Below are 18,035 nucleotides of genomic sequence, written 5' to 3'. Positions count from 1 at the left end.
CCTCTGAATATTTTACATGGTATACACTTTATGTGGCCATAGCCCTTACATTATGTTTTCTTCAAAAAATTCTCTATGGAAAAGAAACTTTAACATTTTATAATTTAATCTTTAGCAATTTATTGTGCGTGCAAGATACAAAACAAAAAATGTTGTGAAAAGTCTCTTTTCCCAGTATCTTTGCCCCATTGCTAAACAAAACAGTACATTAAATGACACCTAAGTGACACCTGTTATGGTTACTAGAATTTTAAACCACCCTGCCACCCCACCCCCTCCCTGATTTCCAAGTGCACCTTCTAGCTGGTGTCTGACCGCCTACTTTTCATAGTGCGCATTGTGGTTCTCTTTGGATTATGGTATTTTAATGGGTTTGGAAATTTAGAGAGCCTTTTCCCCCAAAGAAATCGAACAGAACAGAAAGAGTTGTTGGTGTTGGTGGTGTTGTTGTTGGTGGTGCTTACAGTGAGTCAGGCCTCGGCTGCCTATATCTCTGAACCTAGATGCTATATAGTTACTGACAGGAATTCTCCTGACTTTGTCCTTGATGGCATACAGCCATGCCTTTAGAATTTCTCCACTCAGTCCAGCTGCTTCACCAAGATGCCCCTGTGTCAGATTGAGTTACTAGGAAGATTGCCACAGGAATGCAGGAAACAGTTCGTTCAGCATTCATAGAATATGTCACATACTCAGGACTTGGCTGGTTTTGTTACATTGTGCTTTGTATGAAAACCACAACTCCCCGGATATTTGCTGAGACCTAGCTACATTTTCTGCGTCTCCTTATGTGGTGAGAAGATTCCTAAAGATTCCTGGTTGGGGTAGACAAATGCATAAATGAGACCCAGGCTTGTGTCTCCCTTTGTGTCTCAAGGTCCTTCCTCAAAAGCACAAAAGGAAAGTGGGGGCAAGGCTGAGAAAGCAGGGGTACATAAGGGACTTTCCCACTGCTTTCTCATCCCCAGCTCCAAAGCTTAGTCGATATTTCAACATTTTAGGTATAAACTTGCTTTTGCAATCAATGCAAATATTACTCAGTGATTCATCCTTTCCAAGTGACTCTCGGTTTCTTTCTTTTGACATTTAATTTAAAATTAGAAATTAGCATTTATATCATGCTAGAGCTGCACTTACCTTTCAACGCCTCAGTAATGGCCAAGGCTTTATGCGTCAAGATTCTAAGGCACCCGAGTGTTCCTTGAGCTTCTGTAGTACCTGACGGAGTTAAGTTTTTAGCCACATATAATCTAGAAACCGTAGGAGAGGGTGCCATGATGACAAGGTGCCCAGTATGGTCGTTTGTCAGACATTTAAAGTGGAGCCGTCTTCATTAGGGCCTCATGTAGGGAATGGACCAGGAGGATACCCTTACGTCTGTGAAGTGCGGTTGGAGTTGAATCTTCCAAGTTGGAGTGAGACTTCTTTATGTTAAATTCCCCCACTCAAACTTCTACAAATCATCCAATTTTAAAGAATGATTTTTAAGATGATAATATATTATATCATTTCCCCTTCCCCTGCCTCCAAGTTCTTTCATGTACCTCTCTCTCAAAACTTCATGACCTCTTTTTCTTTAATTGATGTATCTTTTTCTAAGTACAAAAAAAAAAAAAATCAATCTGCTCCATCCATCTAATGTTACTTGTATGAATGTTTCCATTGGCATTGAGTAACCAATCAGTGTACATTTTTGGGAAACACAATTTCTCATGCTCTCAGCTTTCCCTATGTGCCTGTAGTTCTTAGTCTAGGGTTGAGACCTCCTGAGCAATCTCCCTTTCACATTGCCTGTCTGTTGGTGCCATCCTTGTTCAGGTACACACAGAATCAATGACATAAAGGTACTAAGTGGGTTTGGACAGTTTAATAAGGCAATAATGTCACCTCCACCTTAGAAGATTGTCTTTGGATTGTTAGGAAAGAATATCATCACCCAGGTTAATGGAAAACCTAGAGTCATAAGGATAGTGTAAAACATTGTTTGTGGAAATTAATTAGTATCCAAAGTCACATACCAGACAGTGGCAGAACCCTGGTATTTTCAATGATGTCATACCCCTTTACTGCATCAAGTCAAAATTCCCCTGTTTTAACTTTTTTGTCTGAATAAATATGTTTAGTTGCAGCTGCTTAGAGAGTTTTGTTTTGTTTGTTTCATTTTGTTTTAAGACAAGAATCTTACTGTGTAGCCCTGGAACTCACCATGTAGACCAGGCTAACCTCTACCACAAAGACATCTACTTGCCTCTGCCTCCCAAATGCTGAGATTAAAGGCGTGTGCCACTACACCCAGCTCGTGTTTTCTTTTTAAGTATGTATGTAAATTGTGTGTTTGTGTGTGCCTGCATAAGTTTATGTATACTTTATGTGTGCAGGTACCCTCAGAGGCCAGAAGAGGGTGTCAGAGCCCTTGTAACTGGAGTTTGACGGTCGTGAGCTGCGCATGTAAGTACTGGGAACTGAATCAGGGCCTTCTGCACGCTTAACTGTTGAGCCAGCTCTCCAGCTTGTGTTTAAACATTTTCAAGTGTTTCTTGTTTTAAACAACCCCACTTCCTTGCACACACCTTTGTGAAGTTGTGCCAAAGGACTTAGAGCTCCTACTTTTCCTTTAGTTGGTGCTGGCCCTGCTCCATGTGGCCCTGGGAGTTCTCCAGAGCCTCCCGTGCATCCCATTAGTCACGTGGTGTTATAGCACAGAGCCTTTCACTGGAAATGAAGCCTCAAGTTATGGGAATGTCCCGAGATGTTTTTATTAGTGTAAGATAGGCTTTTGATGGAGGCTAGACAGTACATTGGATTGAAAACTAACTAGCCTCCATTCTTCCATCAGCCTATGTTCAAGCTCCAAGGTGGGCACAACAGCCCCATCCTTTGATACAGAGTCTGTTCCCTCATGTGCTAGAAGCCAGGGCTTTTCTACATTTGGGTTTTATTCAGCATGGAACGCAGTTTTTTAAAAAAAGATTTATTTATTTATTTAATGTATGTGAGTACACTGTAGCTGTACAGATGGTTGTGAGCCTTCATGTAGTTGTTGGGAATTGAATTTTTAGGACCTCTGCTCACTCTGGTCGGCCCTGCTCACTCCAGCCCAAAGATTTACTATTATACATAAGTACACTGTAGCTGACTTCAGACGCATCAGAAGAGGGCATCAGATCTCATTACAGGTGGGTGTGAGCCACCATGTGGTTGCTGGGATTTGAACTCAGGGCCTTCAGAAGAGCAGTCAGTGCTCTTACGCGATGAGCCATCTCACCAGCCCAGAATGTGATTTTGAGGTGCAGATAGATGGTTCTATGTGTTTATCAGGGTCTCTGGGTGCCTGAAGGCCGCTGAGGCTGCTTATATTAATAGCTTGCTAAGTTCAGTAAGTTTGAGACTTTCAGGTTTGATGTTTTCACTGGTTATTTTTTTAGTGCACTCTTTAGAGTTACAGAATTTTCATTGCACTTTGACAAAGGCAGAATGACTCTCACCAGTCCTCACAAGAGGGCAGGGGGTGTCGTTCTATGCCCACTCAAGTGTTATGTAAAATGGTATCAGGACTTCCTCAGCCTCTCAACCGAGTCTAGACAGTCCTAGGACCATCTCAGAGTTCATGAGAAAAAAAATGCACAAAGTAGAAGTGGCCACAGGGTTCCATCTGGACCTGATTTTTACCCAGAGGTAGGACCAGCTGTATCAAACCGAGGACCCTGAGCTTAGCCAAAGGGTTTAGATCCCGTGGTCTCCCTACAATGAGAGGTAGATGCCAAGGAGGTACAGCACGCATGATGCCCTCCTACAGAGGTCTTTTTTGCAGACATTTGTGGTCCCTGTAGAAATACAGCCTAGCCCTGCATATGTGCCAGAGTTGTAGGATCTTTAAGATTCACTCCAGTGCTACAGCTTTCATTTCTTGTTCTGTTTTGTACAGCTTCACCATGGCAGACGATGATCCCTACGGAACTGGGCAAGTAAGTCCTCAGCTCACTAGCAACTTTGTTTCAACGCGTTCTTATCCCAAACACACAGAGGCAACGCTAGTAACTCAGTATCAAGCAAACCCTAAATTAGTAAACACTACTCTTAATTTATTTTCAGTTTTTCTGTTCTTCCAGAGTTGGAGAGGGCCCTTTCTTATGTATTTTTGCATAAAACCGTATATACTACATGCCAGAAAGTAGCCACTGAGTCAGTTGTGGTGTTGAAGGTCTGACCCCAGTATTTCATATGGTGACTGGTATATTAAAAAAATTGCTATTCAGTGAGATTTCTAGGGCTGCTATTAACATCGCTACAAACCTGGTGACTTGACACAATAGAAGTGTATCCTTTCATAGGTCTGGAGGCAAGAACTCTGAATTTGGGGCTGGCAGAATAGTTCCCACCTCCTACCACTGCTGGGTGTGTTTAGAGATCCTTGGCATCACACCAGCCACAGTCTGTTGTTGTGTGGCTTTCCTCCACGTCTTCACACATACCATCTCCTCTGTCTTAAAAACACATCACTTTTTGGATGTAGGATCCATCTCTGTCTAGTGTGAATTCATCTTAACATATATAAAGGCAAAGGCTGCCGTGTCCAAATAAGTCACATGAAGGAGGAGCACTTATGAATTCTGAATATATTTTTTTTCAAAGGTACTGTAGTTAAGCCCACTGCAGTCTGTGGGAGTGAGTGTGCTTTGAGAGCGGAGCAGTGTTTATCATCACGTCATTGTCGCTGTCATCATAGGTGTGACAGCAGCCATGACACAGACTGACACGAGGATATCTGTATCTTCACTTTCCTTCTAGTTTTTTCTCTTAAAAAATCTAAACCCATAGAAGTGTTAGACAGTCTGATGATACTTCCATTTCTTTCTCTTCTCCCCATAGAGAATATAGGGAGCATAGAACTGATTCTTGAAAGCAGTTTCTAGCTGCTAGCATGATTACAGTGGCAATATTAAAAGTGGACTCTAATGGTCTATTAAATTATTTAAAATACTGGTATCTCTTTGCTCCTCAGCTATCTACTGAGACTTTATAGAAGACTTTATGCCCAGAACATTAGCATCCTAGAGACGAAGGGACAGGTGATATGCTCACTGGGCTCAGGACTGCATCCCGGCTGGAGTAACGGAACCACACTTTACACAGTCTGTGGATGTTGCCATGGTTCACTGAGAGACAGAAGCAGTTGGAGGGATTGCTGTGTGTTCCTTTAGGGAAAGAGCAGGTTAAGGATGACTTTGCAAAGGAGGACTAAGCTGAGCTTTGAAAGCTACAACCAGTGCAGGGGCACTATTTACCAAGGTAGCCCTGCCACAACATTCATTACTACTTCACATTTAAATTTTGGTGGTAAACACCCGAGACTACCATTTCCCAAATTTATGCTCGCAAAGAGTCAGCCAAAAATAAAACTGAAAATGAAATATTTGGGGGAGACCTGGTGTTTCTATAGTCACACAGCCCCAGAGCCGCAGTCAGAGCTGCCATGGCCTGCACCGTAGTGACAGCTGCAGTGGCCTCAGAGCTGCAGTCAGAGCCGCAGTGGCCCTCTTCTTCTCACCCAGCGGGCGGAGTGAGCATGCACCATCCGCTCCTGACCATGTTATAAAGATGGTGGTACTGGGTAAACCTAAGGATGTTTTCTTTTATGGCAGCATAAAAGACACCTGGCAACCATACGCTCAAACCCCTTGTTTAACCTTTCACTTTTAATGGGCCTCCTCTAACACAGGCCAGCCCTCACCACCATGAGAGCTGTCTGCTTGGTTTCAAACCATGCTTTTCTGTCTGTACACAGGAAATCTTAGCAACCAGAGATGGTCTTTTATGCCACAAAAGAGTAAGACCTGCCAAGGACAGTCATTTTGAAAGTGTCTCATGTGGGCAGCAGTTCTGAGCTCATTAGCAGGGTGGGCATGTTCTGATAGTTCAGTTGTGGGGGAAGGGGAGGCCCTTGGAGGCTTTTAAGTTTTTGTCTTTGGGTTGGTTTTTTCTTCCTGTCTTAAGCTTTAAGTCTATCTCTTCTAAAGTTTGCGATTTTTGAGGGAGGTGTCCTCCGTGTTTTAGCCACACTGGAGTTTGTTCTCCACCTGTCACCAAGCAAACACCACATGCCGCCTTCAACAGGACGTCTGTCTTAGTGGGCTTCTCCCCCAGCCAGATCACTGCAGACAGAGGCGGAACCACAGCAAAGGACTTCTTTGTGAGGTCGTTCTCTTTGCTCAGAGATGGAGGCCTGGAGCTTATTATAAAACCTAGTTTCCCATTCAGTGTGTCTTTCATGGTTAATAGCGAATGGCACAGATGCGCTTTGCTTTTAAGGATTGAAATATAACACACTCTTTGCTCCTCAGTTGAAAATTTGCATCCCTCAAAAGTGGATTTGAAGTGACTCGCATTTAAACATCACATTTTAGGGGCCAGTAAGATTTTTCAGAGAGCAAAGTGCTTACTAAGTTAGCTTGACTTTGACTTCCTCCACTACCCACACATAAGCACACTCATGTTACACACACACACATATCCATCTCATGTTAAACACACATACTACACATACATATGCACTCTTACACTATGCACACATACACACCTTACACAAACATATATGTGCATACACTCAAACACACACACTCACATACTCCCACTACACATACATACACTTTCACACTATACACACATACATGCACACACACTCACACTACATATACATACATACTTTCATACTACACATGCATACACACATACTACGCATACATATACACTCTCATACCACACACACATACACTCACACTACACACACACATACACATTCTCACACTACACACACAAATGTAATAAACATGCAAGCATTACTCTTCTTATTCTTGATTTAACTAGACATAGTAGGATTTGAGGTACCCAAGAATATCTAGTGATTTACTAATAAGGACAAAAAATCCCAAAAACCAAAAACCAAAAAAAAAAAGAAAGAAAGAAAAAAACCGTCTAGCTTGCAAGCTGACCAGAGAAAGTAAAAGAAATAATTTGGTTTCTATGTTGTCCATAAACATTTCAACAAGTCACTTCTGGTGAGTGAGACAGATAGTAAGCTCACACATACAAATGTGATTTTCTAAATGAGCTAACTGGGAAAATTCCTTTTGGAGTAATTATTAGTCATAACTTACCAAGGTAGAGCTTAATTCTATCAAAACGTTATATGTTCACTTTTTCAGTTTTCTTAGTTGTGTGTTGTTTCTGTAACAAGTTACCATAGTATTTGAAACAACACAAATATCTTCTAAAGATTAGAATAAAAATGTCAGAGTCGAGGCATCAACAGGGCTACACTCCTAGCAGCGTTTATTTCTTGTCTTCCAAGCTCTAGGGGCTGCCTGTAAGTCCTGCTATCATCCCCCAGTCCTGCCTCTGTAGGCCTGGGTGAGTCCTGCTAGCATCCCTGACTCCTGCTTCTGTAGGCACACTGCACTTTGATTTCTCACTCTCCTAAGTAGCTCACTTGGATATTCCAGGATAATCCTGTCATTTAATTGTCCTACATTGATGGCACATGCAATATATCTTTTGCCACAGAAAGCATAGGTTCTGGGGAATAGAAAGGTTCTGTGGAGTAGCATGTAGACATCTTTAGAGCCATTGTTCAGTGTGCCTTCATCTACTAGATTCAGGTATTTATATTGTAATAGAAAATAGAGCTGGGCAGTGGTGGCACATGCCTTTAATCTCAGCACTTGGGAGGTAGAGGCAGGTGGATTTCTGAGTTCGAGGCCAGCCTGGTCTACAAAGTGAGTTCCAGGACAGCCAGGGCTACACAGAGAGACCCTGTCTCGATAAAAAAAAAAGAAAGAAAGAAAGAAAGAAAGAAAGAAAGAAAGAAAGAAAGAAGACGACGACGACGACGACGACGAAAAGAAAAAGAAAATAGAGGCGGGAGAAAGTGAGCCCTCTGCTCCATCATGTTCTCAGTTGTATTGCCAGTCATTTTGTAAGTTGTGTAACTCCTGCCTGTAATTCTTTCAAGGCCTTGAAGTTCTGTAGCTCAGTAAGTAATCTATTTATCATCAGAACAGAAGCATACATATCTAAGATCATGTGCACGTATGTGCTGTCTGTCTGTACGTGTACATTCACAAGTGTGTGGAGGCTGAAGGTGGCTCCCCATCTTTGATTTTGAGAAACGGTGTCTAACCTAACCTACAGCTCCTGGATTCAGCTAAGACCTCCAGCCAGCAAATCTTCATGTCTCCACCTTCCTGTAGCTGGGACTGCAGACAACTGCCGCCAGCCCAGCTTTTCACTGGGGTACTGGGGCTCTGGACTCAGGTTCTTGTGCTCTACAGCAAGCACCTTATCAACTGGGCCATCTCCCCACCCTCTGGGATGTAATGAACTCAAGTTCCTAAGAGGGTGCGAGATTCAGATCACTTACTCTACACATTTTTCTGAAGGGTCCAGCATGCCTGAAGCTCTCTTGGCTCCGAAGATGCACAGCTTGCGGGATCCACCAGGCCCTTGTCTTTAGGGACCCCATAGCCATTATTCTCCTCAAATTTCTTTGTTACATAAGTTACACACACAGGGGCCTAAGAAGGTCCCAGAAAGGCACGTTAAAATTTTGATTTCAGGAATCCTATTTTTGCGTTTTTATTTCTAGTTTTCAATCATGTAATTAGTTTTCTGGCTTTGTGTATTAGTGCAAGAAGAGAAATTAAAATATTTGTATTTTCTTCTTTACAGATGTTTCATTTGAACACTGCTTTGACTCACTCAATATTTAATGCAGAATTATATTCACCAGAAATACCACTGTCAACAGGTAAGAAAAACACCCCCTTTTCCTGTTGTTTTGCTTTCCCTTAAAAATATTTGGGGTCAGGAGTCAGGGAGATGTGGATCAACCAAACTAAGTATATATGAAATTACTATAAGGAAATCTGTTGCTTTGTGGGTGCTTGGGACCTAGCCCAGGCCCTCTGGAAGAGCCACAAGCACTTTTAACCACAGAACCATCTCTTTAGCCACAACAGTCTCTTTTAAAATTCAACAATATTCATAGGAAGGAAGTGGTGATCCGTGTTTTAAAACCACCCTTTCAGTATGCTTTCTGGAAATGTGTCTCACAAAAATGCTCCGGCGTGCGCGCACACACATCGTTTTAGCAAGTGTGGTTTCTGGTCTCTGTTAGAATACCCTGAAGCCCTGTCTTCACCCCGTGTAAGGACTTTCCTCTTCTCCGTATCTCATTACCCATTAGTGCTCCTTTTTGCTTTACCGCAGCTCACAGAGAGCCAGTCTTAGCCCCTCAGTTCTGTATCTGAGGGCCAGTCTTGTCAGCCAGGACACGAGGCTCTGGGGAAACAGTAGGAAAGTAACCTTTATATTCTGACCAGACCAAGCGTACAGAACTAATGCTCCTGACATGACTGCTAATTAACGAACCCACAAACTGTTTAAGGTCCCTTTATGCTATAGCGCACGGGCTTCCTTTAGACTCATTATTGACTGGCATGTGTGTAGCCTTGGCCTGATGGCTCTTTTGCTGCTTTGATCACCTGTTGGAGCTAAGCCGTCTTCAGCAGCCACTTGTTAGTTGGTGGAGATGCGTATGGAAGTGATTGTCCATTACTGAGGTGGACAGCAGGTGCTTTGTGTGCTCCGGATTTCTGTGTCTCGTGATGTAGTTTTTATCATTCTCATTTAAAATGACTATGGTTTTGCCAGCGCCTGCCTTACGGAAAGTTTTCTACAGACGTGGGAGGAAGGAGAGTTAGTATGTCACCCTCCTCACTGGTGCCCAGAAGTTACATCACGGAGGCCTGTCTGTCCTTACCCCAAATAACCACCACAGTTTATCTGTAATCTTAAGCTGTCCAACACGCTCTAGGTCCCCTTCTTGTGACCAAGTAAATGCAGGGGAGGCAACCGTGTTTCCTGTGAACTTCTAAACTCTGAGACCCCAAGAGCTTCCTTTAGCATTTCTGCTTTATTGAAAATGTTGCAGACTCGGTTCTGCCCTCAGGGAAAGCACAGGTTTCTAGAAAATGCCTCTAATTAGTTAGAATACTAAACAGCATCCTGCAGGCAGATGATATTCTAATGTGTTCTCCTTTTCCTTTGGTTTATGGACTTAGAAATAAAGTTATCCAAAGAATCATCTCAGAAAGTCGTTGGTGTTCATATCATTGCGCTTCGGGAATCTTCTTTTCCATAGTGTTAGAGAATCCTTCAGAATTGCATGGAAGATGCATTCTTTTCCTGTTGTAATGGCTCCTTGCTTGCACTAGCTCTCCGGCTCTGTTTCAGTGCGTTGTCCTGTTTTTATAGTCCAAGATGGATGGGACATTTTGTTCAGATTTTAAAGGACTAGAAAGGCTATCTGTGACAGTGTTTGCTTGTAATTTTCATGTGGATTTTTTTTCAATCTTCTCAACTTCTTAAAATCTCAACGTATTAGTATTTCTAACCCTGTGTTGGGAACTCTCTAACAAGGGACAGCTGATAGGTCTGTGTCATTTTGCTGTGATTTAATTTTCTTTTTACAATGGAAGATCATTTTTTTTCTGGCACAGAAATGTAGCCAACAGAATATTAGCCTTAAAACAAGTATCTGTGTATCAGCTCCAGTGTTCTACTTCTCTTACCCTTGGGTGTGCTCTTCTAAGGGTAATGATTGCCCCCTCTCCGCATGGAACTTCACATATGTAAGGAAAACCTAAAACCAATCCTGTGAGTGTTTCAGACGGGCTGTTAAGAAGGAAGAGACTTGGAGCCTAACACGAGGATGTCTCCTCTGCCTCCATATTTCAGCAGCATCTTATCCAAATGCTACCACCTTCCTGGCCTGGCTTCTCAGTAGGCTCTTTTGGATGCCTAGAGGAAATGTATATTTTTAATATTGTTATACAAGCTGTCTGATATGCCTAGCATGAAATCTTTTTCTAATCAGTTTTATTTCCTCATAAAAGTTAAATTCGAGCAATTTTCTTTTTGAAATTTAAAGTTAACAGTTACCTTTCTAAAAGTTTAAAGTGTCAAGAGATGAATCCCATGAGACAGAAGAAGGTAATTTGCTACATTACTGACCCCAGTAACCACCCATCTGTCTTTCTTATTTGGCTTCAAATTAGGTTTCCAATTGCTTTCCTGGTACAGTGTTTAGGCTTCCGTGTTATCTGATCAGTCATAATATTGAGAAGGTAAAATGTATTCTCTTTGAAGTTACAGTTTATTAAAAATTACAACCTGAACTTTTATCTCACCTCAAATTTACATATGCAAAATAAGGCTTAAGCTTCAGCCGAGAAAGTGAATTTTCAAATGAGCACAGAAGTGTTCTTCTAGACTGTCTTCAGCTTCAAGTCTTAATTTTCACTCAAACAACTATAAAATGTCGAATATGTTTGTGTATTACACAGCTATTGGTTATCATACTGGGACATAGAAGCCATCTGACGCCCTTATGGAATTTTTTATCATAACATTTATATTTATTTATTTTGAAATTTCAAGTCAGATATCATTGGTATATAAATTGAGCCTTTAGGTCCTTTTCATAGTAATTAATTGGCATGCATTTATCTTCAATTACATTATTTTTGGTATTTTATCATAACTCTGGGCTGTTTTAGAACAGAGTTCTTATGAGCACACACTGTTAGATACTTTATTATATCTGCATCAAAAGCTGTGAGTAAGATGCCAGGGTAGTGGTCCATGCTTTTAATCCCAGCACTTGGCAAGAAAATCTCTGTGAGTTTGAGGCCAACTTTGTCTACATAGTGAGCTCCAGGCGAGCCAAGGATACATGGTGAGTCTCTGTCTAACAAAACAAAACAAGCCATGGAGAAGCAAGAAAAGTTCTTCAGGTCTCACAGAGGGCAAGGAAGAAGCCAGTTAGGCAACAGTGGCTGTCCCTTGGCTTGAAGTAAGGGAAAGACTACATTTCAGGAGCAGTGTTAGGAGAGGCAGGTGGCCCAGGATCTCCCTTCTGTGGGTTTCTAGCTTCAGTTCTTCATTTACTCCTGGGCAGTTCTCTTTGAGGGAGGAAAGTAGTCTGCAGGTGAAGGCCACCTGACACCACAGCACTCAGAGGTGCTCCCTGCACTCAGCTGTATTGTGCCCTAAATGTTTGTTGACACATGAGTCTGAGGACGGCTCGGATCAGAATCTCTGTCAGCATTCAGACCTTTTGTTCAGTCCAGTGGTGTACCATTACCATTCAGAAAAAGCCACTTATTTACCGTTAGTCACTTAAACTATAAAACTACTGTTAAAATAAGCTGAACTTAGGAGCAGGAGCAATTGGTCAGCAGTTTAGAGTGTCCAGTTCTCTTCCTGGGGACCCAAGCTTGGTTCCTAGTATCACATGGCAGCTAACAACCACCTGTAACTCCAGTTCCAGGGCATCAGACACTCTCATCTGGCTTCCTTGGGCACTAAGCAAAGCACTTATGAGCAAAAAATAAAATAAATATTTTTAAAAATATTTATTTAATACTTCAAATGAGAACACATATCAGTAGAACACACTTCACCTATAAAAATTGATTTGAAATCTCTGTTTAAAGCATAACTTCAGTATTTGGCTTGCTTTGTATTTCATACAAGATTCCAGAAGTCTCACAGTTTTCTTTTGGTTTTCTTGTGTTGTACTTGTTTTTAACAGATGGCCCATACCTTCAAATATTAGAGCAACCAAAACAGGTAAGCGTAAAGGGGTCGGGTGTTTGGTAATGCTACATCTCATGGTAAGGCTCGGTCTCTGAGTAATAGTTAAATCTGATGACAGAGGTAAGTGTTTTATCTGAATAATCGGCAGCCTGCCGTGTTATGCAATAACTTCCTGTGTCTACATTTTTCTTACAAATGGCTTTGAAACATCAGTTAATTATAAATCCTTGGTAGTCTGTCCTTTTTCCAGCTTAGCTCATCAGCTGCTTCCAGGGAAAGCACTAAAGAGTCTCATTCATGAAGAAATACTCACACACACACAGGTTCACAGCCACTCTGACGCTCTATTGCTCATGGCCATGCCCACAGGGTACCCCTCCTGCCTTCATAAGCTCTGGCCTTTTCTGTGCATAGAATGTGTAGCTTAAGGCAGTAAACGCACTGGGAGACATTAGAGTGGACTGGGAGATCTCCCCTCCACCCCTCTGGCTTTAATCCCAGCCTTTTTGAAGCAAGGAGAGGATTTTTTTGTTTGGTTGTTGTTGTTGTTTTTGTTTGTGTTTTTGTCTGGCTCTTTCGCTTTCTACTAAATATTGTGTTCACCAGCTGAAGATTAAAATAGCCTCAAAACTGCAAATATGCTCATTAGAAGTTGCATGGCTCTAGTACTGTAAGAGAGAAGAGAATCTTCAATATCTGCCGACAGAACATTTCAGTCATTATGGGATGGAAGTTATGGTATAGCCTCCCACAGAGTGAGAACCAAGTCACTAGATCTCTGGGTGGATATGCTCATCACAGCCGTGGCGCTGAAGGACTGTATACCTGGCCTACCGAGTTGTGTCACCCAATGTCTTTTCTAGGCTGTTCCTTCTTGTAACTCAGGAGAGTGGGTTAACACATTGTGTTGTATGACACTCAATGCTAAGAAGTGAATGCTGACAGCATTCGGTGCTGTGCTGTAGAATTCTGATGTGGTCAGCTGTTAAATAGGAGAAACATCTTAGGGATGTCCATGCTACTTTGTAAAGCTGAAATCAGATGGAAATGTTAATTATAAAGACAGGAATGTCACATGGAACTTTGGGGCATTGTTTGGTTGCTTATAGGCGGCCTCTTAACACACACACACACACACACACACACACACACACACACACACACGCACACACACATACTTATACACATGTACACCCTCCCTGGGCTGCAGATAACACCTGCCCTTGCTTTATCTCCACGTCCATCTTTGTAAAGATGATTTCTCACATAAAGTCGCTGTTCTCGGAGCTCTTCAGTAGAGTTGTGTTCTGTGAAATTCTGCCCAGTAATCTGGAATCCTGGAAAATGTCCTAGCCTGGAAGATTTGGTGAATTCATAAAACTGATGAGTCCAAAATGTACCTACACATCAAATAGATTTTTCAGATCCTTTAGAAAATTTTAAATAATTTATTTAATTTTATTTTGTGCGCATTGGTGTGATGGCGTCAGAGCCCTTGCAACTGGAATTACAGACAGTTGTGAGCTATGACGTGGGTGCTGGGAATTGAGCGCAGGTTCCTTGGGAGAGCGGACAGTGCTCTGCTGAAACATTTCTCTAGCTCCCCTTTTTAACAATATTAAAATTGCATTGATTTATTTTTTAATGTGTTGCTCTCTTTGCCCCCACCCCGTGTGTGTGTGTGTGTGTGTGTGTGTTATTATGAACCCCAAAGTCATAGGTATTTATGATGTGTTTGAACAGCTAGTATAGTTCCAGAATTTAAAATTTAATTCATTTTGTGTGAATATATAAAATCATATATGTATAAAACATCATGTTTGATTGCCAGTCCGATTTTATTTTGGTATCTGGCTTTAGTGAAAGTAAGAAGGTTGTATGTAAGCCAGGCTTTTTGACTGGATGTATGGAGTCTCTCTGAGGTTAATGACTCATTTGAAGTAAATGGCGTTCCTGAGATGAACAGCGATAGATGGTGAACGTTTAATTTCAGAATACTAGAATTAGAAATGTGTCCAGAGCGTGCATTTTAAGACTTCCTAATTTTAGGTTGTTATTTAATTTAAAACATTAGTTTATTTCTGAGTCAAAAAATGTCTGTAGTCATTGCTGGCTTCAAACTGGTGCCAGTTTTCCTACCTCCCCTCTCCAAGTGATAAGATGACAGGTGTGAGCCACCATGCCCAGCTCAAAGGCATCGATGCTCCAGCCGAACAGCGCAATACACATTACAACCTTCAGAATAAATGCTGCCTTGGATAGGACGTTCAATATTCTTATTCGACCGAGAATAATACACAGTGTCACACGCTGTGCAATAAATCATGCTGGCTACAGGGTTAAACGTCACTCCCCATAAGGTATGAGAGGTACAGGTACAGATTTTTCCAATGCCACAAAGAAATTTTGTAATTAAAGATAAGGAACCACTATGTTAAGTTTTTGAGTTAGAAATGTTCTTTTTCTTGGAGGCCTTTTGGGCACAGATGATGAAAATGAACCAAACCACAGACTACATGTCTTTAGACTGTCCAGTTCCGTGGCATGTTTCTCACTGTTAACTGTTTATTCATGTTGTGTTGTGTTGTGTTGTGCTGTGTGAGTTTTGTACTGCTTTGTTTGGAGGCAGGGTCTCAGCAGTGTAGCCTTGGCTGGCCCCAAACTCACAGAGCTCCATTTACGTGCCTCTGCCTCACAAGCACTGGGGTAAGATGTGTGGCAGTTATAATCTGAAGGTGTGTTTGAATTTTCTCAGTTAAGTGGATCCCCATCCTAACGGCAGCCCATTTGGGGCTCTTGGTGTTATACATGCTATTATTGTATAGTTTGGGGGTGATTGAGTTCAAGCGTTATCCAGACTGGATCCCAGTAATATTAATTTTTACAAACTTTATGATCTTATTCCTTGAAGTGCTCAGAAGACTGCTAGAGTCACAGTGTCGTAGCATACAGCATGTCTGTAACACAGATGCACTTAATCCTCCAGAGACTTGAGAAGGGGCACCAGGAGAAGGGGGATGTGGGGGGGGAGCACCCTCTCAGAGTCGAGGAGGAGGAGGAATGGGGTGAGGAACTTGGGGGGGTGATGTAAATAAATAAAATAATTCTTAAAAAGACACCTTTATGGTCTGTGATCAGAGCAGATAAAGGAACTCCTTTAAGTAATTAGCATAACTTTTACTGATGGCAGAGCGGAGAGCTTGGCAGCAGCCATTGGTAACGAGAGGCTCCAGTTGAATAAAGTGCTAACGTATATCCAAAGGCTTAAACTCTTCATCACTCCTGTGTTGAAGGTGGGTGCCTGGCTTCTCCGCCACTGCTCAGTGCATCATTTTCATAGTGGCTGTTAGAAAGCATTTCTCCGTCTGCAGAGTTGTCTTCCACAGTTTTGCATGTTTAGAGACGTGTGTGTACATCTGTCATTGTTGCGTTCAGTAAATACCGCTGTGTTCACCTCTGCAGAGGGGATTTCGATTCCGCTATGTGTGTGAAGGCCCATCACACGGAGGGCTTCCGGGAGCCTCTAGTGAGAAGAACAAGAAATCCTACCCACAGGTCAAAGTAAGTTTGAAACCTCTGCTCTCACTGCCCAGGAGCAAAGCCAAAACGTTCAAGTGAATGTGACTGGGATGTTCCTTTGCCCCTCAGCGGGAGTGTTTACATGGTTCTTAGAATTTTTAAATAGAAATTCACCTCATGAAAATGACGAATCGTCAAAACACCATTAACATCTCCATTTAAGTGAGATGGTTCCAACATCAACTAAGAAAAACTTAACTACCTCTCCAGTGATCTTAAAGCTGTCTTTTCATCTTAAAGTATTTTTAAATATTCTCTGATGTTTTAGTAAAACTTGGAGCCAGGTGTCATAGTCCATACCTGTAGTCACTGGACTTAAGAGGCTAGCAACAGGACTGTTAGATATCCCAAGCTAGCCTGAGCTACATAGCATGCTTGAGCTCAGCCTGGGCTAGGTGAGACCCTTATCTCGTAAGAAAACGAAGAAAATAAAAAATGTCTTTGAGGCAAATTTCAAATACTGGGTTTATAGAGATTTCATGACAAGACCCTTGACAGAATATATCGGCTATGGAGTATATTAATTATTTAAGATCATAAGTTCAGACCCAAGTGATGGAATAAACAGGTTGTAAGCAGGCTTATCTCACTGACCAAACATATAAATACACAAATACCACTAGCATGTACTTCACAAGGTGTTTTAGAGTTTCAATGAGGAAATATGCTTAAGTTCTCTGTAGAGAGCCTGAGAGAAACCGTGTGCAGCTACCATGAATGAGTTCTGTAGCATGGGGGGCAGAGGGGTGGGGGAAGCTTCACTGTCTTTACCTTGGGGTGTCGGGTGTAGCTTCGCTGCTCTTCGCTTTTTACGTTGTTGATCTAGTTGAGACTACCTTCCTCTAGTTCAGAGTTTCTACTTTCCTAATCCAGTGTTGTGTTTCAGAGACTGACAGTGATTTTCCAAGGAAACAGTTAAAAACTTTCGAGTGGTTTAAAAGGTTTTATTTATTTGGTAATCTGGGCTTAGACTAAATGTTACCAGCAGTAAACGTTATGGCACTCCAGCCTCTGTCTTTCTGCTGGCTTGAGATCTCAGACGCTCTTGCCCTCAGCTGAGCTGACACTGGGGAAGTTATCTTCAGTTTTGCCTCCTAGGTTGCTTGTCCCCCTTTTAATGTTGTACTTCCAGGCTCAGGCCTTCCAGGTTCTTGCCCTCTGTCTAAGACAAAAGAGCCATACCATCCTTTATCTTTCCAGTGAAAAAAATGTGAAAAAGCCATACCATCCTTTATCTTTCCAGTGAAACTCAGCTCCTGGCTTGGGTCCTGAGAGTCACATTTTCATTTTAAGGCTCCCAGCTCTAGTTGTGGAATGAGCCGTTTTTTTTTTCTCAGTAAAGGTAACTGAACGTGGAAGTGCAGTGGCTTTAGTGCACAGAAGGCCACAGTTATATTAGACAGTGTTTTTCAGAGAAGTCGAACCAGGTCGGTGAAGACAGGGAGATAGTTAGATGGTTGACTGAGCGATAGCGGAGGAGATGAGAGTAATCGGCCTCAGCTGTGACGATTATGAACGACACCAAGACCCACTCTGCAGCGTCTGTAAAATGTGCGCAGGGACACTGCTAGGATTCCAGCACAGAAGCCTGGGCGCCCTGTAACCGAGGGGACTCTTCACTAAATCTGGGCGTGGCTATGCTTTTCCTCTAAAGGCAGGAGAGGTTGGACTGCTGATGCCCTGGAGGGGCAAGAAATGAAGAGTGTCCTCCCTCCCATTCAGGTGGGGCAGTAGCCGGAGGGAGGGAAGGAGAGGATTCTCTGGTGTTTTGGTCCAGCAGGTCTTCTAGCTGAAGGGAA

General features: G+C 42.2%; 1 protein-coding gene across 3 annotated transcripts in view; it reads left to right on the top strand.

The window, feature by feature from the left end:
• Positions 1–18,035, top strand: part of Nfkb1 (nuclear factor of kappa light polypeptide gene enhancer in B cells 1, p105) — a 107,315-nt gene that overhangs the window by 20,252 nt on the left and 69,028 nt on the right. For all 3 annotated transcript variants that reach the window (XM_006501106.3, NM_008689.2, XM_006501107.2), the window contains exons 2-6: positions 2,379–2,448; positions 3,926–3,965; positions 8,725–8,803; positions 12,653–12,690; positions 16,120–16,218. In XM_006501106.3, the coding sequence (XP_006501169.1) occupies positions 3,933–3,965; positions 8,725–8,803; positions 12,653–12,690; positions 16,120–16,218 (249 nt within the window). In that variant the 5' untranslated portion in view covers positions 2,379–2,448; positions 3,926–3,932. The remainder of the gene's footprint in view (positions 1–2,378; positions 2,449–3,925; positions 3,966–8,724; positions 8,804–12,652; positions 12,691–16,119; positions 16,219–18,035) is intronic.

The sequence above is a fragment of the Mus musculus genome, chromosome 3 (assembly GCF_000001635.26).
Source record: "Mus musculus strain C57BL/6J chromosome 3, GRCm38.p6 C57BL/6J".
Lineage (NCBI taxonomy): Eukaryota > Metazoa > Chordata > Mammalia > Rodentia > Muridae > Mus > Mus musculus.
This window is presented reverse-complemented; position numbering and strand designations above follow the sequence as displayed.